The sequence below is a fragment of the Phlebotomus papatasi genome, chromosome 2 (genome assembly GCF_024763615.1).
Source record: "Phlebotomus papatasi isolate M1 chromosome 2, Ppap_2.1, whole genome shotgun sequence".
Classification (NCBI taxonomy): Eukaryota; Metazoa; Arthropoda; class Insecta; order Diptera; family Psychodidae; genus Phlebotomus; species Phlebotomus papatasi.
In genome coordinates, this window is record NC_077223.1 from 104,470,736 (window position 1) to 104,494,665 (window position 23,930).

General features: G+C 35.9%; 3 protein-coding genes across 6 annotated transcripts; 1 reads left to right on the top strand and 2 right to left on the bottom strand.

The window, feature by feature from the left end:
- Positions 1-68: 68 nt before the first annotated feature.
- On the top strand, positions 69-6,994 carry LOC129800568 (programmed cell death protein 2). Its single transcript, XM_055845057.1, has 2 exons — positions 69-950; positions 5,785-6,994. The coding sequence occupies exons 1-2, from the start codon at positions 69-71 to the stop codon at positions 5,935-5,937; spliced, it is 1,035 nt and encodes a 344-aa protein (XP_055701032.1). The 3' UTR covers positions 5,938-6,994.
- On the bottom strand, positions 5,954-16,452 carry LOC129800569 (probable 3-hydroxyisobutyrate dehydrogenase, mitochondrial). Its single transcript, XM_055845058.1, has 2 exons — positions 14,306-16,452; positions 5,954-6,917 (listed from the first exon to the last, which is right to left on the bottom strand). The coding sequence occupies exons 1-2, from the start codon at positions 14,447-14,449 to the stop codon at positions 6,093-6,095; spliced, it is 969 nt and encodes a 322-aa protein (XP_055701033.1). The 5' UTR covers positions 14,450-16,452; the 3' UTR covers positions 5,954-6,092.
- Positions 14,682-18,283, bottom strand: LOC129800559 (uncharacterized). 4 transcript variants are annotated; one of them, XM_055845041.1, is made up of 3 exons: positions 18,126-18,283; positions 17,666-18,065; positions 14,682-17,551 (listed from the first exon to the last, which is right to left on the bottom strand). In XM_055845041.1, exons 2-3 carry the CDS (start codon positions 18,054-18,056, stop codon positions 14,682-14,684), a joined length of 3,261 nt encoding a protein of 1,086 aa, XP_055701016.1. In that variant the 5' UTR covers positions 18,057-18,065; positions 18,126-18,283. The 4 variants fall into 4 exon arrangements, with proteins under 4 accessions (XP_055701016.1, XP_055701014.1, XP_055701015.1 ...); XM_055845039.1 differs by having other exon boundaries at positions 14,682-17,593; positions 17,666-18,063; positions 18,126-18,277; XM_055845040.1 differs by having other exon boundaries at positions 14,682-17,569; positions 18,126-18,277.
- Positions 18,284-23,930: the final 5,647 nt, after the last annotated feature.

Consider the following 23,930-nt stretch of genomic DNA (forward strand, 5'->3'; position numbering starts at 1 on the left):
ATTTTGGTTAAGTTTTCCGGTATTCGAGCCCCTTTAAAGTGCTAGCGGAGCCCTAAAAATTGACCAGGATGGATGAAGCTGCAAGGGCGGATGATGTGGATTTGGGATTTGTGGAGGAGAGTGAAGACTATCTGCTGACAAATACATATTTTCCCAGTAAAGTCGGAGGACGTCCGGCGTGGCTGGATTTGGAGAATCTCCCACAGCCAGATGAGCTGAAATGTGCCTCGTGCAAGGAACCCTGTATATTTCTGTGTCAGATGTACGCCTCACTGGATGAGCCAGACACTTTCCACCGGACAATCTATGTTTTTATGTGCAAGAATCCGGGCTGTTGTCAGGCCAACCGGAATGATAATTTCATCGTATTCCGCAATCAACTGCCCAGGAGCAACAAATTCTACTCATTCGAACCACCCCAGGAGGATGACACGAAGGCTGAGACTGTGCATCTTTGCACTCTGTGTGTAGTTTGTGGCTGTCGGGGTCCATTCCAGTGTCCAAAGTGCAAGAGCACCTTCTACTGTGGGCCAGCTCATCAGCGATTGGACTGGAAGAGTGGACATCGGGAAAAGTGTGGAATGGGAAAGGCATCACCGCTCTTTCCAGAGTACGAAATTGTCCTGGAGACAGAGAAGACGCCCTCTCCTCAAGATGCCAGTGAAGAGGAGGACCAGGAGACTTGCCAAATGGCAGAATATGAGAAGATGGTGGAAGCAGGAAAAGCTGGAGAGTTCAAGGATGTGCCAGAGTCGGAATTGCTGAAATTTGCTCAGGAGGAGGATGAGGCATTTTCGCACTTTCAGAAAGTCATTTCCAGGGAACCTGATCAGGTTCTCAGGTACTGTCGCAAGGGGAGTCCACTGTGGATCAGTTCTGCAAACATCCCATCACCGGACTCCATCCCAAAGTGTTCAAGCTGTGGCGATGATCGAGTCTTTGAGTTTCAGGTAAGGTACCCAAGTAGCATTTTCACTTAGAAATTGTTTTGTTGAATTTTTGTAAATCAAAATTCTCAATATTTAGGAAAGTTCTTTATCAAATTCGTGAGAAAATTTATTATTCATTTTATTTAATTTTTTCAGTGGTTTTATAAGTTATTTTGAGAGTGAGGTTATGTTAAATCTAACCCCAAATTTCTGGGACACAAATAAAAATTATTCAGTTGTAATATTTTAATCTTTGGAAACCTCATATACAAATTTATTTTAGATTCAAAATATTTACAAATTTCTGGAAAAAATATCTTTGATTTTACAGTAGACTCTCTCAAATTCGGGTATATGGGACCGAAATGTCAGGCGAATTGGACAGAAATTCGGACGACAAACTTTTTGAAATGCAACGATTTTTTATTCATGTGCATATATTGAGTTTACACACTCATAAATATATAACGTAAATTGTATGAAAATCCCTGAATAATGCAAAATCACATCAAAACTAAGACAAACCATGCCAAATTTAAACATTTTTGCTTCATTTGATAATCATAATCAAATTTGAAAAATGACAACAAACTTTTTTCAAATGTAACCGCGGCCCGAATTAAAAAGTAGCCCGATCTTAAAAAAGCCGAATTTACGAGAGTCTACTGTATTTAGGTAAGTTCTTTATCAAATTCGTGAGAAAATTCATTATTACATTTATTTAATTTTTTTCAGTGGTTTTTTTATTAGTTATTTTGAGAGTGAGGTTATGTTAAATCTAACCTCAAATTTCTGGGACTCAAAAAAATTATTCAGTTGTAATATTTTAATCTTTGGAAACCTCATTTACAAATTTATTCTAAATTCAAATTATTTACAAATTTCTGAAAAAAAATCTTTGATTTTATTGATGAAAAACTCATTAAAAATTTATTTTAAATTATTGTGCATACAAGATTTCAGTAATTTGGGAAAGGTCTTGAAATTCCTGACAAGGCTGAAGCGATTCCAATCGGTTTGGAATCGATGGTGAGCCGGTTCATAACCGATAACTAATTTTTATCCCAAATACAATTACGTTGCTCATGAGATATTTTGGGCAATGTTTTGTGTGATTTAGAAATCTGTTGAAAACTGTTGTGAATCTTCTTAGTCGATAAGTTATTCTAGAATTCAACAAAGCTCTAGATTTTTTTTAAAATAATCCAGATGTTGGATTTTTGCAAGGTTAGGTTAGAAGGATTAGTATTAAATACACTTAAAATTTGAAGATCTTTTGGATCGCTTTTTTAGAGTGAGTAAATTACTGTCTGAAATGCCTTTATAGATTGCAGATGAAGATATTCTGCAATACAAAATATAGTAATGTCTTAAAAACCTTTAAAATTAGGCTTTACATAACCTCACTTTTCAAGTTTTTGATTAAAAAATGAATAAGGCTTAAAGTAACATAATTTTGTTATGGACACAAAAAAATACTTTGAAGTGTTCACTGTGGTTTATTGCACGACAGTTCCAAGACAACACCGCTGAATCAAGCGGCTCATACAATTTTTATTACATTTCAGTGACCTAATTATACAATATTTAAGAAGTGTAGGTAAAATATAAATAAGTAAATATAAATAGGAACTAATAATTAAATGATTTTACAAATAGGAAGAAGTGTTTCACAACAATTTATTAGGATTCGTAGAAAAATATTAAAAAGGATTGAGTGATAAATTTCAAATTATGCATGCCAATTCAGAAGGTTTCATAACCTCTAAATTTTCTGACAATCTTGAGGTTCAAATAATTTTATTACAAGGCTCAATAGAAATTCAGACAGGGATTAATATTCAACATATTTGTTCCCATTAGTGGTGTTTTATATGAGAAATATTGCAGATTTTTAATGACAGTTTTAATTTAACATTATCTGTCAAAGTCCCCAGCGAGCACCAAATGCTAACCGATTGCAATTCAGCTGAAAATATATGTATTTTCAGCTTAATTCTGCTAATCTTGAAACAAAATTGGCGATTCAGTGCCATTTCCATATATTTGGTTAGCACTTTTTGTTCGACAACTGCTGACCAGTCAGCAAATTTTTGCTAGTCGATTCAGCAAAAATATGCTGAAAACGCTACTTTTTTCAGCTAAGTGTGCTCGCTGGGTCAGCACAAATTTCTAATTCAATAATCCCAATGAAATTCTTTAAAGATAACAGAGAAAGTAAAATAACTGGTATTTAATAGCCTAAAAACCGAGGTTTTTCTTTCTAAAAAATTAAGAAAATAAGTATCACTTTGTAATTTAATATTGGACTACCATAAAATTAGATTTCACATGAAACAGTCTTAATTTATTAAATTTTTGGAACAAAAATAAATCAGTTCTATTGTTCAAAGGCAAAGACTTCTGTTCTCAGTACAAATGAAATAGTGTCATTTGAGGTTAGGTTTAGCATAACCTTACATTTCAGACGTGTTTAAAATGGCGATTAAACTTGTTAACTGTAAATACCTTGAATTAAAGTGAATTTATAAGAAATATCTTCTAGTCTCCTAAAGTTATATGACGTTAGGTCAAGTATGCGATGTCATACTTAAATCTAAATTCAAAATCATAATTTAAAATATGTCTTTTTAACTGTAAGAGATCTGCGATCTCTTAAATTTTAATTTAACCTCACATATTTAAGTTAAAGGGAGACCTGGCTATACACGAGGCGTTTTTTTCATAACCTTATAAGAACCTAACCTAGAAACTTATAAGAGCTTAGGCCTTAGGGAAACTTATAAGAAAATATATTGAGATATGATTCCTGTTTCTGGAAACATAGGAAGCATTTTCCTATGTTTGTCGTACTAACGTAATATATGACAAACGATTTTAGTTTTTATGCAATTCTAGGATCCATAGGTTCCATCTTTACGCGTTACTCGAAAGCGAAACACTTTATTGCAGAGGTGTGCAAGAGCCGTTGAAACCGAATAAACGTCAAAATAAGTTTGTTCTGGTAGCGTTTTGGCCATTGACGTGCATATTTCTTTTGACATTTATTCGGTTTCAACGGTTCTTGCACGCTTTTGCTTTATTGTTTCTTAAAAATAATTTCGCAGTTCCTTAAATTTTTTCCGTGTATGTAGGATCGTTTACGTGTTTCTTGTATGTGATTCTACGTTCCTTTAAGAAATTTTTCATTCCAGAATGCGATTCCGTTTTTTTTTCGGATTATTTTTGTATTTATTAAAACCGTTAAAACCGTTGAAACGTTTTCGTATTATTGGATCCGTTTCTGTGTTTATAATAGAAAATAATTTTTCGGTGTTAAAAATATTTAAGTAAGCATTTTTAAATAAATTTTCTTATTGACAGAATGCGATTTCGCTTTTTACGGAATATTTCCGTATTTGGAGAAACGTTTTCGTATTTCTGAAAATTGCATCGTGAAACTCTTGTCAGAAAAAATGGGAATGAGTTACCCCTACGTTTCGTTATACATTTCTAAGGTTTCTTCGTTTCGTAACACGTTTCTAAGGTTTCTTCGTTTCCATAATGAGTTCCTGGTTTAAATACGTTTTTATATTTCGTGAATACGCTTCTGCGTTCCTATTGGAAAGCTTTTTTTTTTTTTTAATAAATTTAAGGAGTTCTACGGATTCTTGTTTCTAGATTCCGATTCAACTTTTCTTCGAAATATTTGCGTATTTCTAGGAACGATTTCGTGTTTCTTTGATCCGACTCTGCGTTTTTGAGTTCTTTTTTTCATTTTGTTAAAAAATTGCACGTTTCTAATGAAGTTTTGTTTTATTTTTTAAAATGCGATCCCACTTTATTTCGAAATATTTCCGAGTTTATAGAAACGGTACAAACGTTTTTTACTGTTCTTGGTTCCGATTTTGCGTTCCTATACAAAATATTTTTCGTTTTTGTTTTTAAACTATTTACGCATTTATAATTTGTTTCTAGAATGCATTTCCGGTTTTTCTTTTAAAATATTTCCGTGTTTCTGTTTTTTTTATGCGATCTTGCGTGTATAAAGAGCTTTCTTGGTATATTTCAAAATATTACCGATTTTTTTTTAAAAAAAATTTTCTTGTTCATATAAAATGCGATTCTGATTTTGGAATATTTCCGTCATTTCCGTGTTTCTAGAAAGCCTAGAAACGTATTTGTCTTGGGTCCGTTTCTACGCTCTTGTAGGAAGCTTTTTTTCATTTTTCAAAATATTTCTATGGGCTTCTAAAGAGCTTTTCTTGTTTCTAGATTGAGGTTTTGCTTTTTTTGGAACATTTCCGGGTTTCTAGAAAAGTTTTCGTGTTTCTTGGATCCAAATTTGCGTCCATAGAAAATATTTTTCGTTTTTTGAATTTTTTAATTTCTAGGATATCCCAGGATACAATTCCGCATTTTTCATAATATTTCCGTGTTGCAGAAACATTCTCGTGTTTACAATTTCGCTTCCTTGAAAACATTTCCTCGTTTCTGGCAACATTCTTTTTGCATTTTACAGTAGACTCTCACTCAATCGGCTTTTTTTCAATCGGGCGAAAAATTTTGTTGACAATTTTTACGTTTAATTATGGAGCTAATTCGCTCAAATTCGCTGTAGTTCTTCCTATTTTATCGTGATTTTTTTATAATTGAGCGCTTTTTGTGGAATTTACAAAGGCTTTGACGTCCAAATCTATCGATAAACCGGATGACATTTCGCCCCAAATGCCCAATTGAGAGAGAGTCTACTGTAGTTTCAAAACTTTCTAGGTGGTTCGGTGTTTCTAACGTTTTAGTTCCGCTGCCAAGTTTATGGGGTTTAGGTTTCTGCAATGACTTACCCCTTGTACTAAACAGATGATTTTGCTTTCAGATTATGCCACAGCTCCTGAACTACCTCCGTGAGGATGGCCTTACGCTGGATTGGGGTACTCTGGCCATCTACACCTGCGTCAATAGCTGTGAAGTCTCTGACGGCTACGTCCGGGAATATATTCACAAGCAGGACATTTTGTCGCCGGAATAGAGTCAGAGGCGGATTGTAACAGATTTTATAAGAACTTTATTTCACAAAAAGAAAAAATCAGAGGAAATTCATTTTAGAGGAAAAATGTTAAATGCATGGCTTTAAAGCTTTTCTTTCGAGTGTTTTCTGTGGGGGAAATCCGATGGTGGTGGCGTTCATTTCTTCTCCTGCTGATTCCTCAGGAAGTCATAGACCACAGAAAAGTCCTTGTCTCCCAGTCCATGTGCCATTACTGTCCTGTAGACCTGGTGGGCCATTGCTCCCAGTGGAATTGGGGTATTTGACGATGTGGCCACTCCACTGGCCAATCCCAAATCCTTGGTCATGAGATTTGTGGCAAAACCGCCGGCGTAGTCAAAATTGGCCGGAGCTGTTGCCACCAATCCGGGAACGGGGCTGTAGACCTCTGAGGACCAGCATCTTCCCGTGGAAGAGTTGACAATGTCTCCGAAGGTCTTTGGGTCCAATCCCAGGCGAATAGCCAGGTTCATGACCTCAGACAGACCCACCATGGAAATGCCCAGCATCATGTTGTTGCAAATCTTGGCCGCCTGACCCATTCCGTAACCTCCGCAGTGAGTGATCTTCTGGCCCATTCCCTCCAAAAGTCCTTTGACAGCTTCGTACTCAGCTTCTGTCCCCCCCACCATGAAAGTCAATGTGGCTGCAGCAGCCCCTGGAACTCCTCCGGATACCGGAGCGTCCACAAAGGTGGCTCCCTGACCCTTCACCACTTTCTGCACAGCCTGCGCCACCATGGGATCGATGGTGCTGGAGTCAATGAAGATGGTGCTGCTGTTGACGCCGGACGATACCATCTCCTTGTACGTCTCGGAGACGATATCGTTGTTTGGCAGCATCGTCACGACAAAGTCTGACGATTTGGCCACATCCTGATAGCTCTTGCTAACAGTGGCGCCCTTGGCTTTGAGGGCTTCGCAAGCTGGGGCCGAAATGTCGAATACATTGAGTTTGTGGCCCTGGACAAAAATTAATATCAAAAAATTCCATAATTTTTGTAAAAAAGAAAATATGAATAAAGAGGTTATTTTCGAAATTAAGTTTTTCTCTCAATTTCGAAAATCTAAGTTTTGGAATTTTACACAAAATCCCCAGTAACGAAAGAGTTTTGGGTTCGAAAAATTTTGACGGTGGCGACCCCCCAATTTCTTCAGAGCGTGGTGGTCACCATCAAAAACTAATTTAATTCTGTGCGGTGGCCACCAATGCGGCGGCGCTACGGTATTTTCCCCACATTCACCACCAAAAGTTCGGTGTTTGTACAGTAGTACGACGTGTAGGACTCTGTATAGTACTTGTGTTATGGAAAATTTGTACAGCGTGACACAAGACGTTCCTGGAACTTTGTTCCGGATTCGTCTGTCAGATGGCTGAATCCTCAGAGTTGTGATTTTTTTATTAGTGAAAAATGCTAAATTAGTGTTTTTTCAAGCAATTGACCAGCAGGATTCCAGAGAGCAGTACAGGTACGTGATAATTTGATTGCAATTCTGTAGAGTTTTTCATTTTTTAGGTCTTAAAAACACTGAAATATAAAAGTGACGCTTAGTGAGCGTCCTTTGGTTTTTGGGGCTCCCAAGGCAAATTTTTTTAATAAAATATTCTTGAAGAGTCCCAAATTCAAAGTTAGTAGTGCTGTTTAATAAGAAAAAAAAATATCTGGGCAGTAGATGAAAAAAAGGTTCCATTAGGAAGCTCTAACCTCATTCTAATTCATTTTCCATCCGGAAGCCTTTTTTGGGCCCCACATTCAATTTATAATAAGGTGTGAGAATTTCCTCAATCTCCATGGATAAGTGTATTGGGTTTAAAAAGAATTTCTTTGATAGGATTTTTTCTTTAATTTTTTTTAGGGTAATTTAGGGCAACATGTTTTCATTTCTCAAACACTTTCTGTCCGGAAGTATCTTTTCTAGGGTTTCAGATCGTAATTAAGGATGAAATAATCGTATTTCCTCAATCCTTGTGGATCTGCGTGTTAGGTTTAACCCTTTAAGGACGAAATACTTTTAACTGGCCGAAAATGAACAATGAAAATGAAACCGATAATCAAAATCAGTGACACGTTTTACATCTAACCTTGTAAAATCTAACAGTCTGATTCGGTGCATTTTTTACCTCTACATGATAGGGACAAAAATAACCTAAAAAATCAAGAAATTTTTCTGACGATACCAATGAATGATAATTGTCACTCTAATGAAAAATATAATGTATATGAGCGTAGTAACTTTCTATTCACAAAAGGGTTTTGCTTAAAAAAATTGGAATATAAAAAAAGTAATTTGAAAATTGCTCAATTTTGAGCTTAAATATAGCAAATAGCTGGACATTTGTAAAAAATATCCTAAATTCCTACAACTTTAAAAAATATGATACTCTCATGAATACAGAACTACGGTGCGCTTCCAATATTGAAACCATCACAAAAAGACAGCACTATTGTTAGAAGATGTGGTCTAACAAACAAAGAAAAAGAAAAGTAACGTTTTTGCTTATAACAGCAAATTATTTGAGGATCTGAAAAACTGTTGTCGCAAAGATTAAAAAATAAAGAATATAAATATATGAATTTTTCGTTTATATCTTTTCAATTATGTAAAAGTAAATAAATATTTAAAATAAAAGTCTTCACCATTTTTAATTATTACTGAGATATTTCATTTAGGTCTCAAATAATTAAGACTAAAAAATAAAGGCCGCCAAAATATGAATATTTCAAAATTTAAAACTGTGAGCCTAGGTAAATGCTTGACGTAGACTGAAACATATATACGTTCTGAAAAGGTCTTGACATCAGCTACAACATAGTAAAATTTCAGCCCAATCGGATGAGTTACAGGTGATCTTATAGATCTCATGCATCTTACCCTTAGATTGAAGATCTTCAATGTCGTTTATTATTAAAAATTGTTGATTTTTTAATATTTATCAGAAAGTGCAGCCACCTGCACATTATCTCAAATGTAAGCTTTTTTCTTAATTTTTTACATAGTAAAATTTTATAAAATAAATTCTAATGAAACAAAATCCATTCACTAACAACTGAATACAAATAATTTTACCCGTGACATTAGCTCTGAAAAATACGACCGATTTTAGTTTAAATTTTTCCCTCATTTCGTACACATTTCACGAGATATCTCCAAAACTACGTAGGTTGCCAATTTGGGGTTTTCGGTTGCCTATTCAATATTAAGTTGGCTTTTATTTTGGATTTATATTTTTTGCTAATTCATTCTACATTGACAGAAAACATCTAATAAACGCAAAATTTTTTTCGGCGTGCTAGAAACATATGGGAAACATAGGAAATGTCATGCCTCTGATTTTACCCATTCACTCCCCTCCTTTCATTTTAACTTTTGAAGAGTAAAGTTAAGAAATAGCGAAAAAAGGGCACAAACATTAAAAAGAAATAACTTTAGGTAGTCAGGAAAAAATATTTTATCTACGGGTCACACGGGTGACCCAATCGTCTTTAAAATGTTAAAAATAATTTATTTGAGAGTTTTTTTCGTTATTTACTTTTAATAAGAAAATATTTTTATATGGGATTTTTAAAACTATTTTGTATCATCGTTACAGAAAAACTGGAGTGTACCGAGTTAGCACTTATTGAGAGCCAGCAACTATAAACTTACGTCAAATGACGAGAAGGACGGACATAAGCGGTTAGGAAAACATCGGCAGAAAACATAATTTCTAATTAATTTTAATAAATTTTTCAAATTTTTCTCGATTTTGTATGGTATTCGCACTTTCACGATTTAAGTAGCACATTTTGCATTTGGGTATATTGAGATGGCAACCCTAAAACATTCTACTTCTTTCGTATTTTAATAATTAATATTTCAAGTGGAACTTTTTACAAGTATTTAGATTGGACTGCTCATATAGAACTTTCGTTCTAAAATATTTATTTTTTTTGTTTTTATTTCTATAAGTAACTTAATTGCCGTCACTTATTGAGATTCAGAAATGTCATTTCCTGGACATATTTTCTGTCTTTCCCTACGTTGTTTTTGCGTTTAAATGTAAATAATTTTATATTATACAACTTTCTAAAACATAACAGAAAACAGTTTCTATATTTGAGAAAAAATGAATCTTTGATGCAAAACATGTTATTTTAGCGCGATACGCCACTCTTATTCTTAGAAAATACCAGTTACACATAATATTTCTGGAGATTTGACTCAGATTTTTCACAAATGTGACACTTTGCATGGATTAATACGAGAACACTTTTTTAATAAAATATTAATCAATAGTTAATTATTATTAAAAGAAATAGTTTTTTGTGCCTAATTATCATTTAATTTTTATCACTAGAATGAATGAAACGCCATTCTTTAATAATCTTTTTAAGAAAATCATATTTATGAAAATTTAAAATTAAGGAAAATGTTCAGTATAAACCTTTTTAAGATAAAACCGGATTTAAAATGTACACAATTTTCTATCTAATTATGTAATGAAAAATTAAAAAAATCCTCAAAATGCCACTAAAATCGCGAAAGTACGATATAAATAACATAAAAATTTGTAATTAAATTAATTAATTGTATTTTATAAATTTAAATGCAAATAAATTTAATTTTAGTATATATTTTAGATTTATTATTAAAAATACGGTTAAAACCGGTAAAAAACCGTTGGTCAGTTGAAATTAAAAAATGTCGTTATTTTAAAATTCAAAAATTGCGAATTCCCCACAGCATTTTCACCACTCAACCCCGAACAAAGTTCCTGGAACGTCTTGTGTCACGGTCATTAAAATTTCCATAAGGCAAGTACTATACAGAGTACTACTTGTCGTACTACTGTACAAACACCGAATTTGCGTTACTGGGTCTTTAACACTTCGAAGAACCCTAACTAAAAGTGTCACGGAAGGACCAAGTGGCAGCCGCTGCCACTTATCGGATTTTACATAATATTTTAATATTTTTACATATATTTTAACATTCGGAGCCTCAGTCAGTTCTTTTCTGGTGTCTGAATCAGAAATTTCACCTCCTTGGGTACTGTATCTAAAGATTTTTAACCATTCGATGTTTTCATTTTTATCAGAATCATGGCGTCAGGGAAAGTGGTCTGCCTTTGAATGCGGCAGCCTTTGAATATTTCAATTTTTCTCTTATTTTTCAAAGCAAAAATTCTACATATGAACAATAGTTAATACTATTAACTATTTTCTATTAACATCGCTTAACAAAATGGATTTTGAGCTTTGGTAAATAAGAGAAAAAATGAATAATTCCCATAATTATTCATATTTCATACATATTTCCCAATTCAATATTTCCCATAATTCTTCTCAATAATTTGCAAAAACACTTTCAATTTGTTCTTTTAAGGCTTTTATACACTAACAATCAAGAAAATTACATCTGCAGAACGTCAAACTGCCATATAAAATGCATATGGCAGCTACTGCCACTTGGTCCTTCCGAGTGCAGTTTTTTGTTTTTGCAATATATTTACATTAATATTTAATTTTTATTAAAACTTTTATAACGAAAAAATAGCCAGATAAATTCTGCACGCATTCAATCAGGCGTCCAGGCGAAATGATATATTCTTCACTATAAAAAATAACATTGAAAACTAAATTGGCAGCGGCTGCCACTAGGGTCCTTCCAAGTGTTAACCATGATCAACAATTTTATTTATTCGAAATTCAAGTTTTCGAATTCGAAAAAGCAAAAACAAAAAATTATTTTAATATTAAATTAAATGATTAAAAATAGATAAAATAAAATTTACTGTCATGTGGCAAAACCATCGTAAAAAAATAAAATTGAAAAAAAATCCATCACCCAGCCTTACCAAAAAATTCGAAATTGAAATAATATTTTTTTTCTTGAGCATACACGAATAAAATTCTTCCGATCATTGGATTTTCGAATATCTATTTTTCTGCATAACTGCATTTCGATATCGAAAACTCTGAAGGTATTTCAAAAATTCGAAAATTATTCTACAAGAAACCAAAGACGAAAGGCAGTAAAATTCGAAATCGAAATAATCATTTTTTTCTCGAGCATTCTATAAATAGTATTCCACAAATAAAGTTCTTCCGATCATATCATTGGATTTTCGAATATCTATTTTTCTACAAAACTGCACTTCGATATTGAAAACTCTGAAGGTATTTCGAAAATTTGAAAAATATTCTACGAGAAACCGAAGACGAAAGGCAGTAAACGCAATAAAATTCGAAATCGAATCATTATTTTTCTTGAGCATTCTATAAATTGTATTCCACGAATAAAATTCTTCCGATCATATCGGAAGAATTTCTGAAGGTATTTCAAAAATTAAAAAATATTCTACAAGAAACCAAAGACGAAAGGCAGTAAAATTCGAAATAATATTTTTTTCTTGAGCATTCCACGAATAAAATTCTTCCGATCATATCATTAGATTTTCGAATATTTATTTCTCTGCAAAACTGCATTTCGATATCGAAAACTCTGAAGGTATTTCGAAAATTTGAAAAATATTCTACAAGAAACCAAAGACGAAAGGCAGTAAAATTCGAAATCGAAATAATAATTTTTTTCTTGAACATTCTATAAATAGTATTCCACGAATAAAATTCTTCCGATCATATCATTAGATTTTCGAATATTTATTTTTTCTGCAAAACTACTTTTCGATATCGAAAACTCTGCAGGTATTTCGAAAATTTGAAAAATATTCTACAAGAAACCAAAGACGAAAGGGAGTAAAATTCGAAATCGAAATAATCATTTTTTTCTTGAGCATATTCCACGAATAAAGTTCTTCCGATCATATCATTGGATTTTCGAATATCTATTTTTCTGCAAAACTGCACTTTGATATCGAAAACTCTGAAAGTATTTCAAAAATTAAAAAATATTCTACAAGAAACCAAAGACGAAAGACAGTAAAATTCGAAATCTAAATAATCATTTTTTTCATGAGCATTCTATAAATAGTATTCCACGAATAAAATTCTTCCGATTTTATAATTCGATTTTAGAATATCTATTTTTCTGCAACACTGTTTTTGATTTTATGATATTTTCCCGATCTAAAAGGTGTGCCGAAAACTTTAATTTTAATTTTTGTGTCTGGCACACTTTTTGGATCAGTAAAACTTCATGAAACCAAAATTTATGTCCTTTTTTTATTCAAAATAATTTGCATATCCCATTCTTTCGGACACAAAATTGAACTGAAACCAAATTTAATTTAGTGTGATGTTCAACAGAAGAAGAAGAGTGCGGAAGAATATGATAGACATGTGCAGAACTTTTGAGAAAGAAAGGGATGTGAATTTTTACTTTATGAAATTTTCGCCATCTGAAAGGTGTGCCAGGGTTCTGGCACACCTTTTAGATCAGAAAAATTTCCTGTAATCGAAATTCACATCATTTTCTTTCTTAATGGCTCCAGCACACCTTTTAGATCAGGAAAATTTCATGAAATTAAAATTCACATCCCTTTTTTCTTGAACGTTTTGCGTATACCCGGGATCCCGAAAATCCCGGGATCCCGTATATCACGGGATCCCGAAAATCCCGGGTCCCCGTATATCCCAGGACCCTGAAAATCCCGGGATCCCGAAAATCCCGGACGGGATTTCGGGATCGTAATATTTAGAAATTTCGGGATTTCGAAATCCCGTTTTATCAATGCATCGATCCCGGGATTAATCCCGATCCAAAAAATGTCTGAAATCCCGGGATTTCGGGATCCCGGGATCCCTCATTGGAAACTCTAGTGTCAGAGGCATGAATAGAATTCTCATTCATTTCTTTGCAGGAAAAAACAGTATTTGAAGAACCTCCCAAGATCTCTGTAGATAATATTCTATAAATAATCTCCTTCTGATAAGACTCTTAAAAGGTTTATAATCTGAAAACAAGTGATTTGCAGGGGTAAATCCTATTTCAAACAGAGGAATTAGAACGCATTTGTGATTTCAATAAATCCATTAAATAATTAATGGAATTGAGAAACCTTTGCTGCACGAGGCACAATTTGCTAGGTCAGGATTTTTTTTCCGTGACGAAAATTCTCGATAGACTTTTCCGATCACGCGGTTAGTGACGAGATCCGTGGCGCGGGAGCTCAAGAATAGCTTACGTGTTTAATGGGATCGGTGTGTTGGTAAATTAATTGGCACTTTCGCTCTCTGTGGATTTTGCATTAAATTTCAAGTCATTGGCTCTTCGAGAGCTTCGAAAGAGGATTTTTTTTGACTGGGTGGGCAGAGAAATTTCCGGGGAGTTTGAGGTGGATGAGATAAGAAGACCCCATTGAATGGAAGTCAAGTGCAAATATGTAAGATGCATTATGTAAGCGTTACCTTTTTGATAAGATTGCTCGCCATATGACCACCCATGTTGCCCAGGCCGATGAATCCTACACGTTTGCCAGCTCCACTGGACATATTCCTCTGCAGGACACATCCACTGATCTGCAGGACATTGCGCACTCGGAAAGCCATCATTTTCACAGACTAGAAACTTCCTGACACCCTTCTTTAATACTCAATTTGACACACTGCCGCGATGTTCTCGCTCAATCAGCCAGAGAACGTGAAATGAAGGCCAACTCTTCGGATCTCCCCCGGCGACTCCACACTCTTTATCACTAATTCACTCTCCGTCTCTCTCACTCTTCTCACTCAGATGATCTGCGCCGGAAGGTAGGGAATTTCAATTGATTCGAAATTATCCGTTTTAATTTGAATCAGACAGCTCCTCGCTTTCCGGAAGGATACACAGTGGCCTGAAGATTACTGTCTCATCACTGCAGAAGCTACTCGAAGAATTCTGAGATTCCTCAGAAACCGTCTCTGGCTCTTCTGTTGGACTTCCTTCAGCCTTCGATGATGATTTCTTCAGAAAACCTCCGTACTTCTTCTCCAGATACCCCGGTTCAGCCGGATACTCCGGAAGCAGACCTCGGAAAAACTTCTCAGGCTTCAATTTTGATCCTTCCCGGATCTTCAGACACTTTGCCAATTTTTTCAGGTCCTCCAGAAATTCCTCCTGGCTGGTGTAATTTTTCTGAGCATTTCCTTGCTTCTTCTTGTACATCTTCATGAAGTCACCCATATTCATCCAGGTTTTTCCGGAAGCTCGTTCTGAAGATCCTCCTGACCTTGGGGCGACCTTTTCGGATTGGATTTTCGGAATGGTTCCTGAAAAAGAGCTTCTAGCTCTTGAAAGATCTTCGTTGTCGATAAATTCCTTGGAAGTCTCTCCCAGAGCATTCCGGATCTTCCGGATAGATTGTACAGACTCTACAGATTCTTCCGGAAGCTCTTCGGAGTTTTGGACATTGCCTGGGGTATCCCCTGTTTGCATTTCCGAATCCTCGTTAAACAGCCGATCTACAGTGTCTTCTTCTGAATCTGCAGGATCTTCAGCCCTGGAATCCACCGAAATTTCTGCCATTGAGGCATTTGGAGCATTCCGGACAGGGCCTACAGGTTCCACAGGTTCTTCCGGAAGCCCTTCAGAGCTTTGGACATTGCCTGGGGTATCTCCTGTTTGCATTTCCGAATCCTCGTTAAACAGCCGATCTACAGTGTCTTCTTCTGAATCTGCAGGATCTTCAGTCCTGGAATGCTCTTCCCTGTCAATAAGTTCCTCTGAAATCTCTCCCACTGAGGCATTTGGAGCATTTCGGATCTTCCAGATAGATTGTACAGACTCTACAGATTCTTCCGGAAGCCCTTTAGAGCTTTGGACATTACCTGGGGTATCTCCTGTTTGCATTTCCGAATCCTCGTTAAAGAGTCGATCTACAGTATCTTCCTCTGAAGCTGCAGGATCTTCAGTCCTGGAATCCTCATCCCTTTCAATAACTTCCGCCGAAATTTCTCCCATTGAAGCATTTGGAGCATTCCGGATCTTCCGGATAGATTGTACAGACTCTACAGATTCTTCCGGAAGCCCTTTAGAGCTTTGGACATTGCCTGGGGTCCCTGGGGTATCTCCTGTTTGCATTTCCGAATCCTCGTTAAACAGACGATCTACAGTATCTTTCTCTGAAGCTACAGGACCTTCAGCCCTGGAATCCTCATCCCTTTCAATAAGTTCCTCCAAAATCTCTCCCACTGAGGCATTTGGAGCGTTCCGGATAGATTCCACAGGTTCGGCAAGAACCTCTTTAGAGCCTTGCATATTCCAAGCATGAAGTCTTTCTTCCGGAAGTTTTCCTGAACCTCCTTTGGAAGTCTTCAAAGCACTTCCATACTTCTTCTCCAGATACCCCGGTTCAGCTGGATACTCCGGAAGCAGACCCCGGAAAAACTTTTCAGGCTTCAATTTTGATCCTTCCCGGATCTTCAGACACTTTGCCAATTTCTTCAGGTCCTTCAGAAGCTCCTCCTGACTGGTGTAATTTTTCTGAGGAGCATTTCCTTGCTTCTTCTTGTACATCTTCATGAAGTCAGCCATATTCATCCAGGTTTTTCCGGAAGCTCGTTCTGAAGATCCTCCTGGCCTTGGAGTCTTCGGGATGGCACCGGAAGAAGAATTTGTTGCTCTTGGAGCTTCTGAATTTCCTGCCATCTCATCCAAAATGTCTCCCATTGAAGCGGAAGGTTCCTCAGGAGGCGAGGAAATGCCCACTGAATCATTCCTTTGTTCGTTGGATTCTTTCTCAAATTGCTCATCCACAGTATCCCTTTCTGGCGGCGAAAGATGTTCCTGGACTTGTCCCTGACGTGATTGCTCAGGAAGGTCATGAAGTTCTTTTCCGATAGCTCCGGAAGGCTCTTCCGGAGCTTGGGAAGTGTCTGGAAGATCAAGCATTTGCTCGTCGGATCTTTCTTCAAATAACTCATCTACAGTATCCTTCTCTGGCAATAAGAAATGCTCCTGGACTAGTCCCTGACATGAGTGCTCAGGAAGGTCATGAAGTTCTTTTCCGGTTGCTCCGGAAGGCTCTTCCGGAGCTTGGGAAGTGTCTGGAAGATCAAGCATTTGCTCGTCGGATCTTTCTTCAAATAACTCATCTACAGTATCCTTCTCTGGTAGTAAGAAATGCTTCTGGACTATTTCCTGCTCTAAATGCTCCGAAAGCCTATATTCTGAGCTTCCGGAAGGATCTTCCGGAGCCTGGGAAGTATCTGAAAGATCAAGCATTTGCTCGTCGGATCCTTTCTCAAATAACTCATCCACGGTATCTTTCTCTGGCGGTGAAAGATGCTCCTGGACTATTCCTTGCTGTGAGTGCTCAGGAAGCTCATGAAGATCATTTTCACTGCCTCCGGAAAGCTCTTCCGGAGCTTGGGAAGTATCTGAGAGATCAAGCATTTGCTGGTCGGATCCTTCCTCAAATAACTCATCTACAGTATCTGTCTCCAGAGTTGAAGGGCTCTCTTCGGGGATAGTACCCTTCTCTAATTCTACAGACCCTCCGGAAGGCTCTTCCGGATCTTGAATATCAACCGCATCTCTCATTGAACCCAAAGGATCTCCATAAACAATCACCTCGTCAATATCCATTTCATCCTCCTTCGATTCAATTACCCCTATGTCCGAAATTGTCACGAAAGTGACCTCAGGGATTCCAATTACTTCCTCCCGGGATTCATCTGATTGGATATATAATCCTTGAAGCACTTCATTTAGAATATCTGCCATTGTTTCAGTAGATATCCCCTTGGCACTACATCTAGGAATATTTTCTTTCAATTTATCAGACTCACCTGGATTCTGCTTTGTGTTTTCCTGGCTTTCCTGATGCAATTCCTCCGCCTTTTCATCTTCCGGAAAAGACAAAGTTTCTGTCGAATCTCCAGCTTGTTTCGATTGATCTTCCACTTTTGATTGTTCATCAGATGAGGTTTTATCCGCTGGTGATGGAACACTGTCTTGAGTCCTGGATATATCCTCCAAATAGGACAAATTGGACTGAGAGACATTCTGTGAGTTTTCCGTGTGTCTCAATATTCGCCTTATTCTTTCTCTCTCCACAATTTGCGACTCATCCAGGGGTGAATCACATCTCTCCTGCCTCAGTACATATGCGAGAGATCCAGGAACTGATGACGGTGGATCTTGAACGTGAAAATCACTTTCTGGGCTTCCAGAAGACATCCTTTCACTCTGCGAAAGACGAGAAATTGAGGTTAGAAACACAACATTGTGAAATTCCTTTGAAAATACCTTTTGTTCCTATTTTATCGGATCCAGAAATTTCACTCTGAGCACTAATTTACCTATTACACTACTTACATGCAAAATTAATAGTTTTATAAGCCAATGAATAGAAAAAAACTAGCTGGAAAAGTTGCGACATGGGATCTTGCAAAAAAACCAACTGCGCGCCAATTTTGACTAGCAGCACCACCTCTCGGAATATTTTATAAGGTTTCTTTTTCGTGACATCAGCGCCACCCGTTTCAATTTTATTTCCAATTCCAACTGTCCTTTTCGTGGTTTTGTTTCTGTGAAAATTTTAAGTGAAAAGTGTTTTATCAGCAGAATCTGTGAAATCTGCTGATAGGGTATGTATGTTATGTTACTTTAATACTAAGAGTTAAGTTTGGGAAAGCATATTTCAGGGTAAAAATGGGATGCAAAATTATTGTAGAAAAACTCCCCGTTATGTTGCCATTTCCGGAAGCCGAAAGGAATTTGCAGGATATTACTGGAATTCCAAAATTTCTGGCTATCCTTTTTAGAAAGGTTGAATCAACTTTATTCTTATGTTCAGAATGATTAATGGTGTCTTGTCTTCAACAGAGAGTGCAGACAAGGAGAGGCGGGAAATTTCTTCTGGGATGCTTCTCATCCTGGACAGCCAAAAAACCGTCACTCTGAGCCACCAGAGCATCTCTGCCTTAAAAATCAGCGTTGAGGTAAGTCAAACAATATTATCTACCCATAAGCTCCTTTAATATCCCTTCAAAATGAGGAATTTTGAGCTTCCGGACAGTCTCAAAGGGTTCTACTTGTTCTCTTCGAAGTTATTCAGAGATTTTCATGCCATTTCCTTGGACGATTGGTCTATTTGAAGGATTTGAAGCATTAGGTTATCCTTCCGGAAGTTCTTCCCAAGAACTTCCCATTCCGAGTTGTCGAAACTGTAGTCTTCAAGCTCCCACTGTCAGTGGCGCTAAAGAAAAGTCGTCACTTCCAACAGCAATTGTCGTAATAATTTACTCGTCACCTAAATCAGCAATTTTCGTATCTATAGGGGGAAGTGGGGCTACTTTGAGCTGTGGGGCTACATTGTTATACGATATTTTTGCATATTTCTCAAGGAAACTGAGTTCTAACACGATGCAATTTGAATAAATAAGACAATTGTGGATCTAAATAAAATAATTGTAAGGACCAGCTTGATTTAGAAATAGGCGAAAAAGTCGTATAGCAATCTAGCCCCACAGCTCAAAGTAGCTCCACCTCCCCCTATTTTTCCTTATTGTTGCAAGGATTGCTGATTAGATGATGAGGAAGCTAAAACGACTGCTGATTCAGGCAACAAAGTCTTCTTTAAGTTTATTTTTTTAAATTTATTAACCTTTTTTAAACCTAGATATATGTTTTGCTCAACCTACAGTGGTGGAAATAAGTATAATTCCAACGATTAATCCTTAAAGAAACTCAACAAAAAAATGAAATGTCAAAAAAGCTCATACATACACCATAACGTCCTTTCGTCAACATAAAAATCGACATTTTGATTTTTTATTCTAAGTATTTTTAGAAATATAATAGGATTTTTTTTTTAGGGTGGAAATAAGTATAATTCCACTCAAAAAATTGAGCGCTAGGGTATTTATTTTTGACCAAATTTAGCTTAATATCTTTTAATAATTTCATTTTTAACTATAATTAGTAAATTAAGGTCCATTTTCTAAAGTTTTGCATTAACTTTTAACCGAAATATCGTAGGAAAAATGTTTAACGAACAAAAATAAGGTGTCTACACATTGGGAGCAATTTTCGTCAAAAATTGCGTTTTTGACAGAAATTTGACGTTTCCCCCTGCAACGCTGCAGGGAATTTCCTTCAAAAAAGCAACTTTTGACAAAAATTGCTCCCAATGTGTAGAGGCCAATAAGGGAAAAATTAAAGTCTTTGTGGGGATGGATCTTAGGAACTAAGAAAAATGACTAGGTTCTGTCAGATAATTGTCAAATTTGTCAATATGTATATCCACCATACATGCCTCTTAATGCCCCCCAAGGGTCAAAAACCTTCAGCAGTTAGAGGCCAAAAGAGCTTTTTGCCTCTACAGTGTTGCTTTTCAGTAGAAAAAAAGAACTTTTCCACCGAAATTTGATTGTAAAATTATGGTTGCTGTTTAGTCTGGTTATGTCATGATGCTTTTGTTTCTAGGGTGGGATATTAAGGACAAATGGTCCATGAGAATGAGATTCTGAAAGACTAATTAAATTGGTTGTTAATTAGGATTTTAAGAAGTTAAAGAACTGGGCTAAACTTCTAATCTGAAGACCGCTTAATATAATATGATAAAGTCGGTGAAATATTAATTTATCTTTGCATTATTGGTTAGGACCGTTGGGAAGATTGATGTAATCCGGATTAAAATTTTAAAACCTTTCAATTAAATCTAAATTTGATCAAATCGTTAAAAAAATCGAAATCGAAAATTTGTTCTGCCTATGATGACAGTAGACTCTCGCAAATTCGGCTCTTTAAAGATCGGGCTACATTTTTAATTCGGGCAGGTTACATTTGAAAAAAGTTTGTTGTCATTTTTCAAGTTTGATTATGATTATTAAATGAATCAAATATGCCCAAATTTGGCATGGTTTGTCTTAGTTTTGATGTGATTTTGCATTATTGAGGGATTTTCATGCAATTTACGTTATATATGAGTGTGTAAACTCAATATCTATATGCACATGAATAAAAAATCGTTGCATTTCAAAAAGTTTGTCGCCCGAATTTCTGTCTAATTCGGCTGACATTTCGGTCCCATATGCCCGAATTTGAGAGAGTCTACTGTACAGTAGACTCTTACTCAATCGGCTCTTTTTTAATCGGGCGTCAAATTTTGTTGACAATTTTCACGCTTAATTATTAAGCTAATTTGTTCAAATTTGTTGTAGTCCTTCCTATTTTATCGTGATTCTTTATAATTGAGCGCTTTTTGTGGAATTTACAAAGGCTTTAACGCCCAAATCTATCGATAAACCGGATGACATTTCGCCCGAAATGCTCAATTGAGAGAGAGTCTACTGTATTTAAAATGCATCGAATTCTAACCTAAAATAGATCCTTCCGGATTGAAATATTTTTGATGTATTATGTTAAAGTTTTTAATAAAAATATTGTAGATTTTTGTAATGTTGGGAAAATTGTCGGTCACAATTTTTTTAACCTAAGAGGAATTAAAAAATAATAACATTGATGATGATCTTTACTAATTTCGCTAAAACACTGAGAGAAATCCGAAAAAGGTAAAATAACATTCTGGAAATGTTTATTTTACCCTGAAGTATTGATCTGAAATCGGTGTAAATATTACTCTTTTTAGGTGTATTAGGGGTTAAAGTTACCCTTTTCTCATTTTGATTTTACCCTCAAAAGGTGTAAAATTAACTTTAAAAAATGTTGATATATTTTTGCACCTAAAAAGTGTTAAAGTTATGAGAAGAAAAAGTTAATCGCACCCTCTTTTTCTTCTCAGTGTAGATTGATGTCTTTCAGCTCAATTAAGAGCAGATTTTTAAAGAGAATATTTTAAATGAGAATTATACGCTATGAATTTTTGAGGTTAGGCTTGATATAACCTGAAAGTTTTCAAACTATTGTGGATATTGCCACTTATTGATCAAATAATAGAACACTGAGAGGAATCCGAAAAAAGTTAAAATAACATTCCGGAAATGCTAATTTTACCCTGCATTATTGATCCGAAATCGGTGTAAATATTACTCTTTTTAGGTGTATTATGGGTTAAAGTTACCCTTTTCTCATGTTGATTTTACCCTCAAAAGGTGTAAAATTAACATTAAAAAATGTTGATATATTTTTACACCTGGAAAGTGTTAAAGTTATCCAATTTTTAAAGTATTATAAGTAAAAAATCTCATTTTCTGCCTATTTAATTAGAAATGTTTACAAGACAGATTTGAGTTTTAAGAGCATTTCATCGTCTGTCTATATCAATTAAACAAATTATAATGACCACTGATAAGGCTGATAAGCCATGAATTCAGTTCTTGTGACCTGCATTGCGTGCAAATTCGTTTATTCGTAGTACTTTGAAGATAAATAATCAGTCTTATGGATAAATAAATAAGAATGACAAATTCTTTCCCTGAGACCGAAGCGACAATTTATAGGTGATGACAAAAGTCCTGATGAAATCTCATGTGGAGTAAGAGTAATGCTTGAGACAAAGAGATGAGGTTTGGTTTGACCAAGGCCGTGAACAAAGTGCGTTCAAGAAGCCAAATCTCGTCGGAAACCGTGAGCTTTTTCTGCACAGCTCTCAGGGACACCGACCACACCGACAGAGATTTTGCATCATGCCTGCAGGGCAGGAAGCAGGGACCAAGGGGTAGGAGGTGAGGAGTGAAGAAGGATGAATGATGTGGCTGTTTTTCATTCCTCTGTTGGTTCATCTTCTCAGTGCGCCCCAATCTTGTGGGGATTTCAGCGTCTTGAGAGAGCAACAGAGATATAGAGACATAGCGTGATATTCCCTCATGGACAATCCAAGGCACTGACGTCACGATTGCTCGGCGACAGAGTGTCGGGTGAACACCTGCATCCGATACGATACTGGACCATGGAATACTATGTGGCTTCGAGATCGTCGGCATTTAATTCACACACATCGCTCTCTCTGGCTCAGTCTCCTCTCATTCTCCCTGGCCGGACTGGCTGGGCATTGTGTGAGATGAGAAAGAGAGGAGTCTGCGGTGGCGCGTATTTTATGCCAATCTTTCTCACCCATGAATTTTTCATCTCACACTCTTTGGTGTCTCCTCTTTTTTTTTGTTCGGGCCCGGCAAAAGCAATCAGCAAATATGCACAAAGACATCGTCTTGCTCCCCTCAGACCATCCACCCTGGGACCTCCTCAAAATTTGGTTAATCCCCGGCTGATCATGAATTTATTCCAAATTGATCAAAAAGTAATTCGGATAACCGCAATTCCTTCACTGAGTGAGAGAAATCCGAAAAAGTTAAAATAACATTCCGGAAATGTTAATTTTACCCTGAGTTATTGATCCGAAATCGGTGTAAATATTATGATTTTAGGTGTATTATGGGTTAAAGTCACCCTTTTCCATGTTAATTTTACACTTCAAAAGGTGTAAAATTAACATTAAAAAATGTTGATATATTTTTACACCTAAAAAGTGTTAAAATTACGAGGAAAAAAAGTTAATCGCACCCCTCTTTTCTCAGTGTTGTCAATTCCCTTGAAAAGCGGTTAAGTTCAAACACACTAAACCTCAAATTCAGATTTATATATAAATTTTTATTCAAAAAGAGATAGTAAGGCGTCCCACCTTTGTGGAGTACTCGAACTCACGATAAAGCTCCATGTGAATTAAAACAAAATGAGAGATGATCGAGAGAAATCCGAAAAAAGTTAAAATAACATTCCGGAAATGTTAATTTTACCCTGCAATATTGATCCTAAATCGGTGTAAATATTACTCTTTTTTGGTGTATTAGGGGTTAAAGTTGCCCTTTTTCATGTTAATTTTACCCTTAAAAAGGTGTAAAATTAACATCAAACAATGTTGATATACACTAACGGCCAAAACATTAAATACACCCTTCGTAAGTTTAAATACACGTGATTTGGACCGGGAAAACGCTGTAATATCCAGTTCTATTGACTGAAATAGTTTCATATATAAACCTAAGAACAGTTTTAAACAAGATTTGAGAAAATATATGAGCTACAAAATTTATAATTTGAGGATCAGTCAAAAATTAGCTTTTTCGAAAAAAATTCAAAAGTAGCCCCACA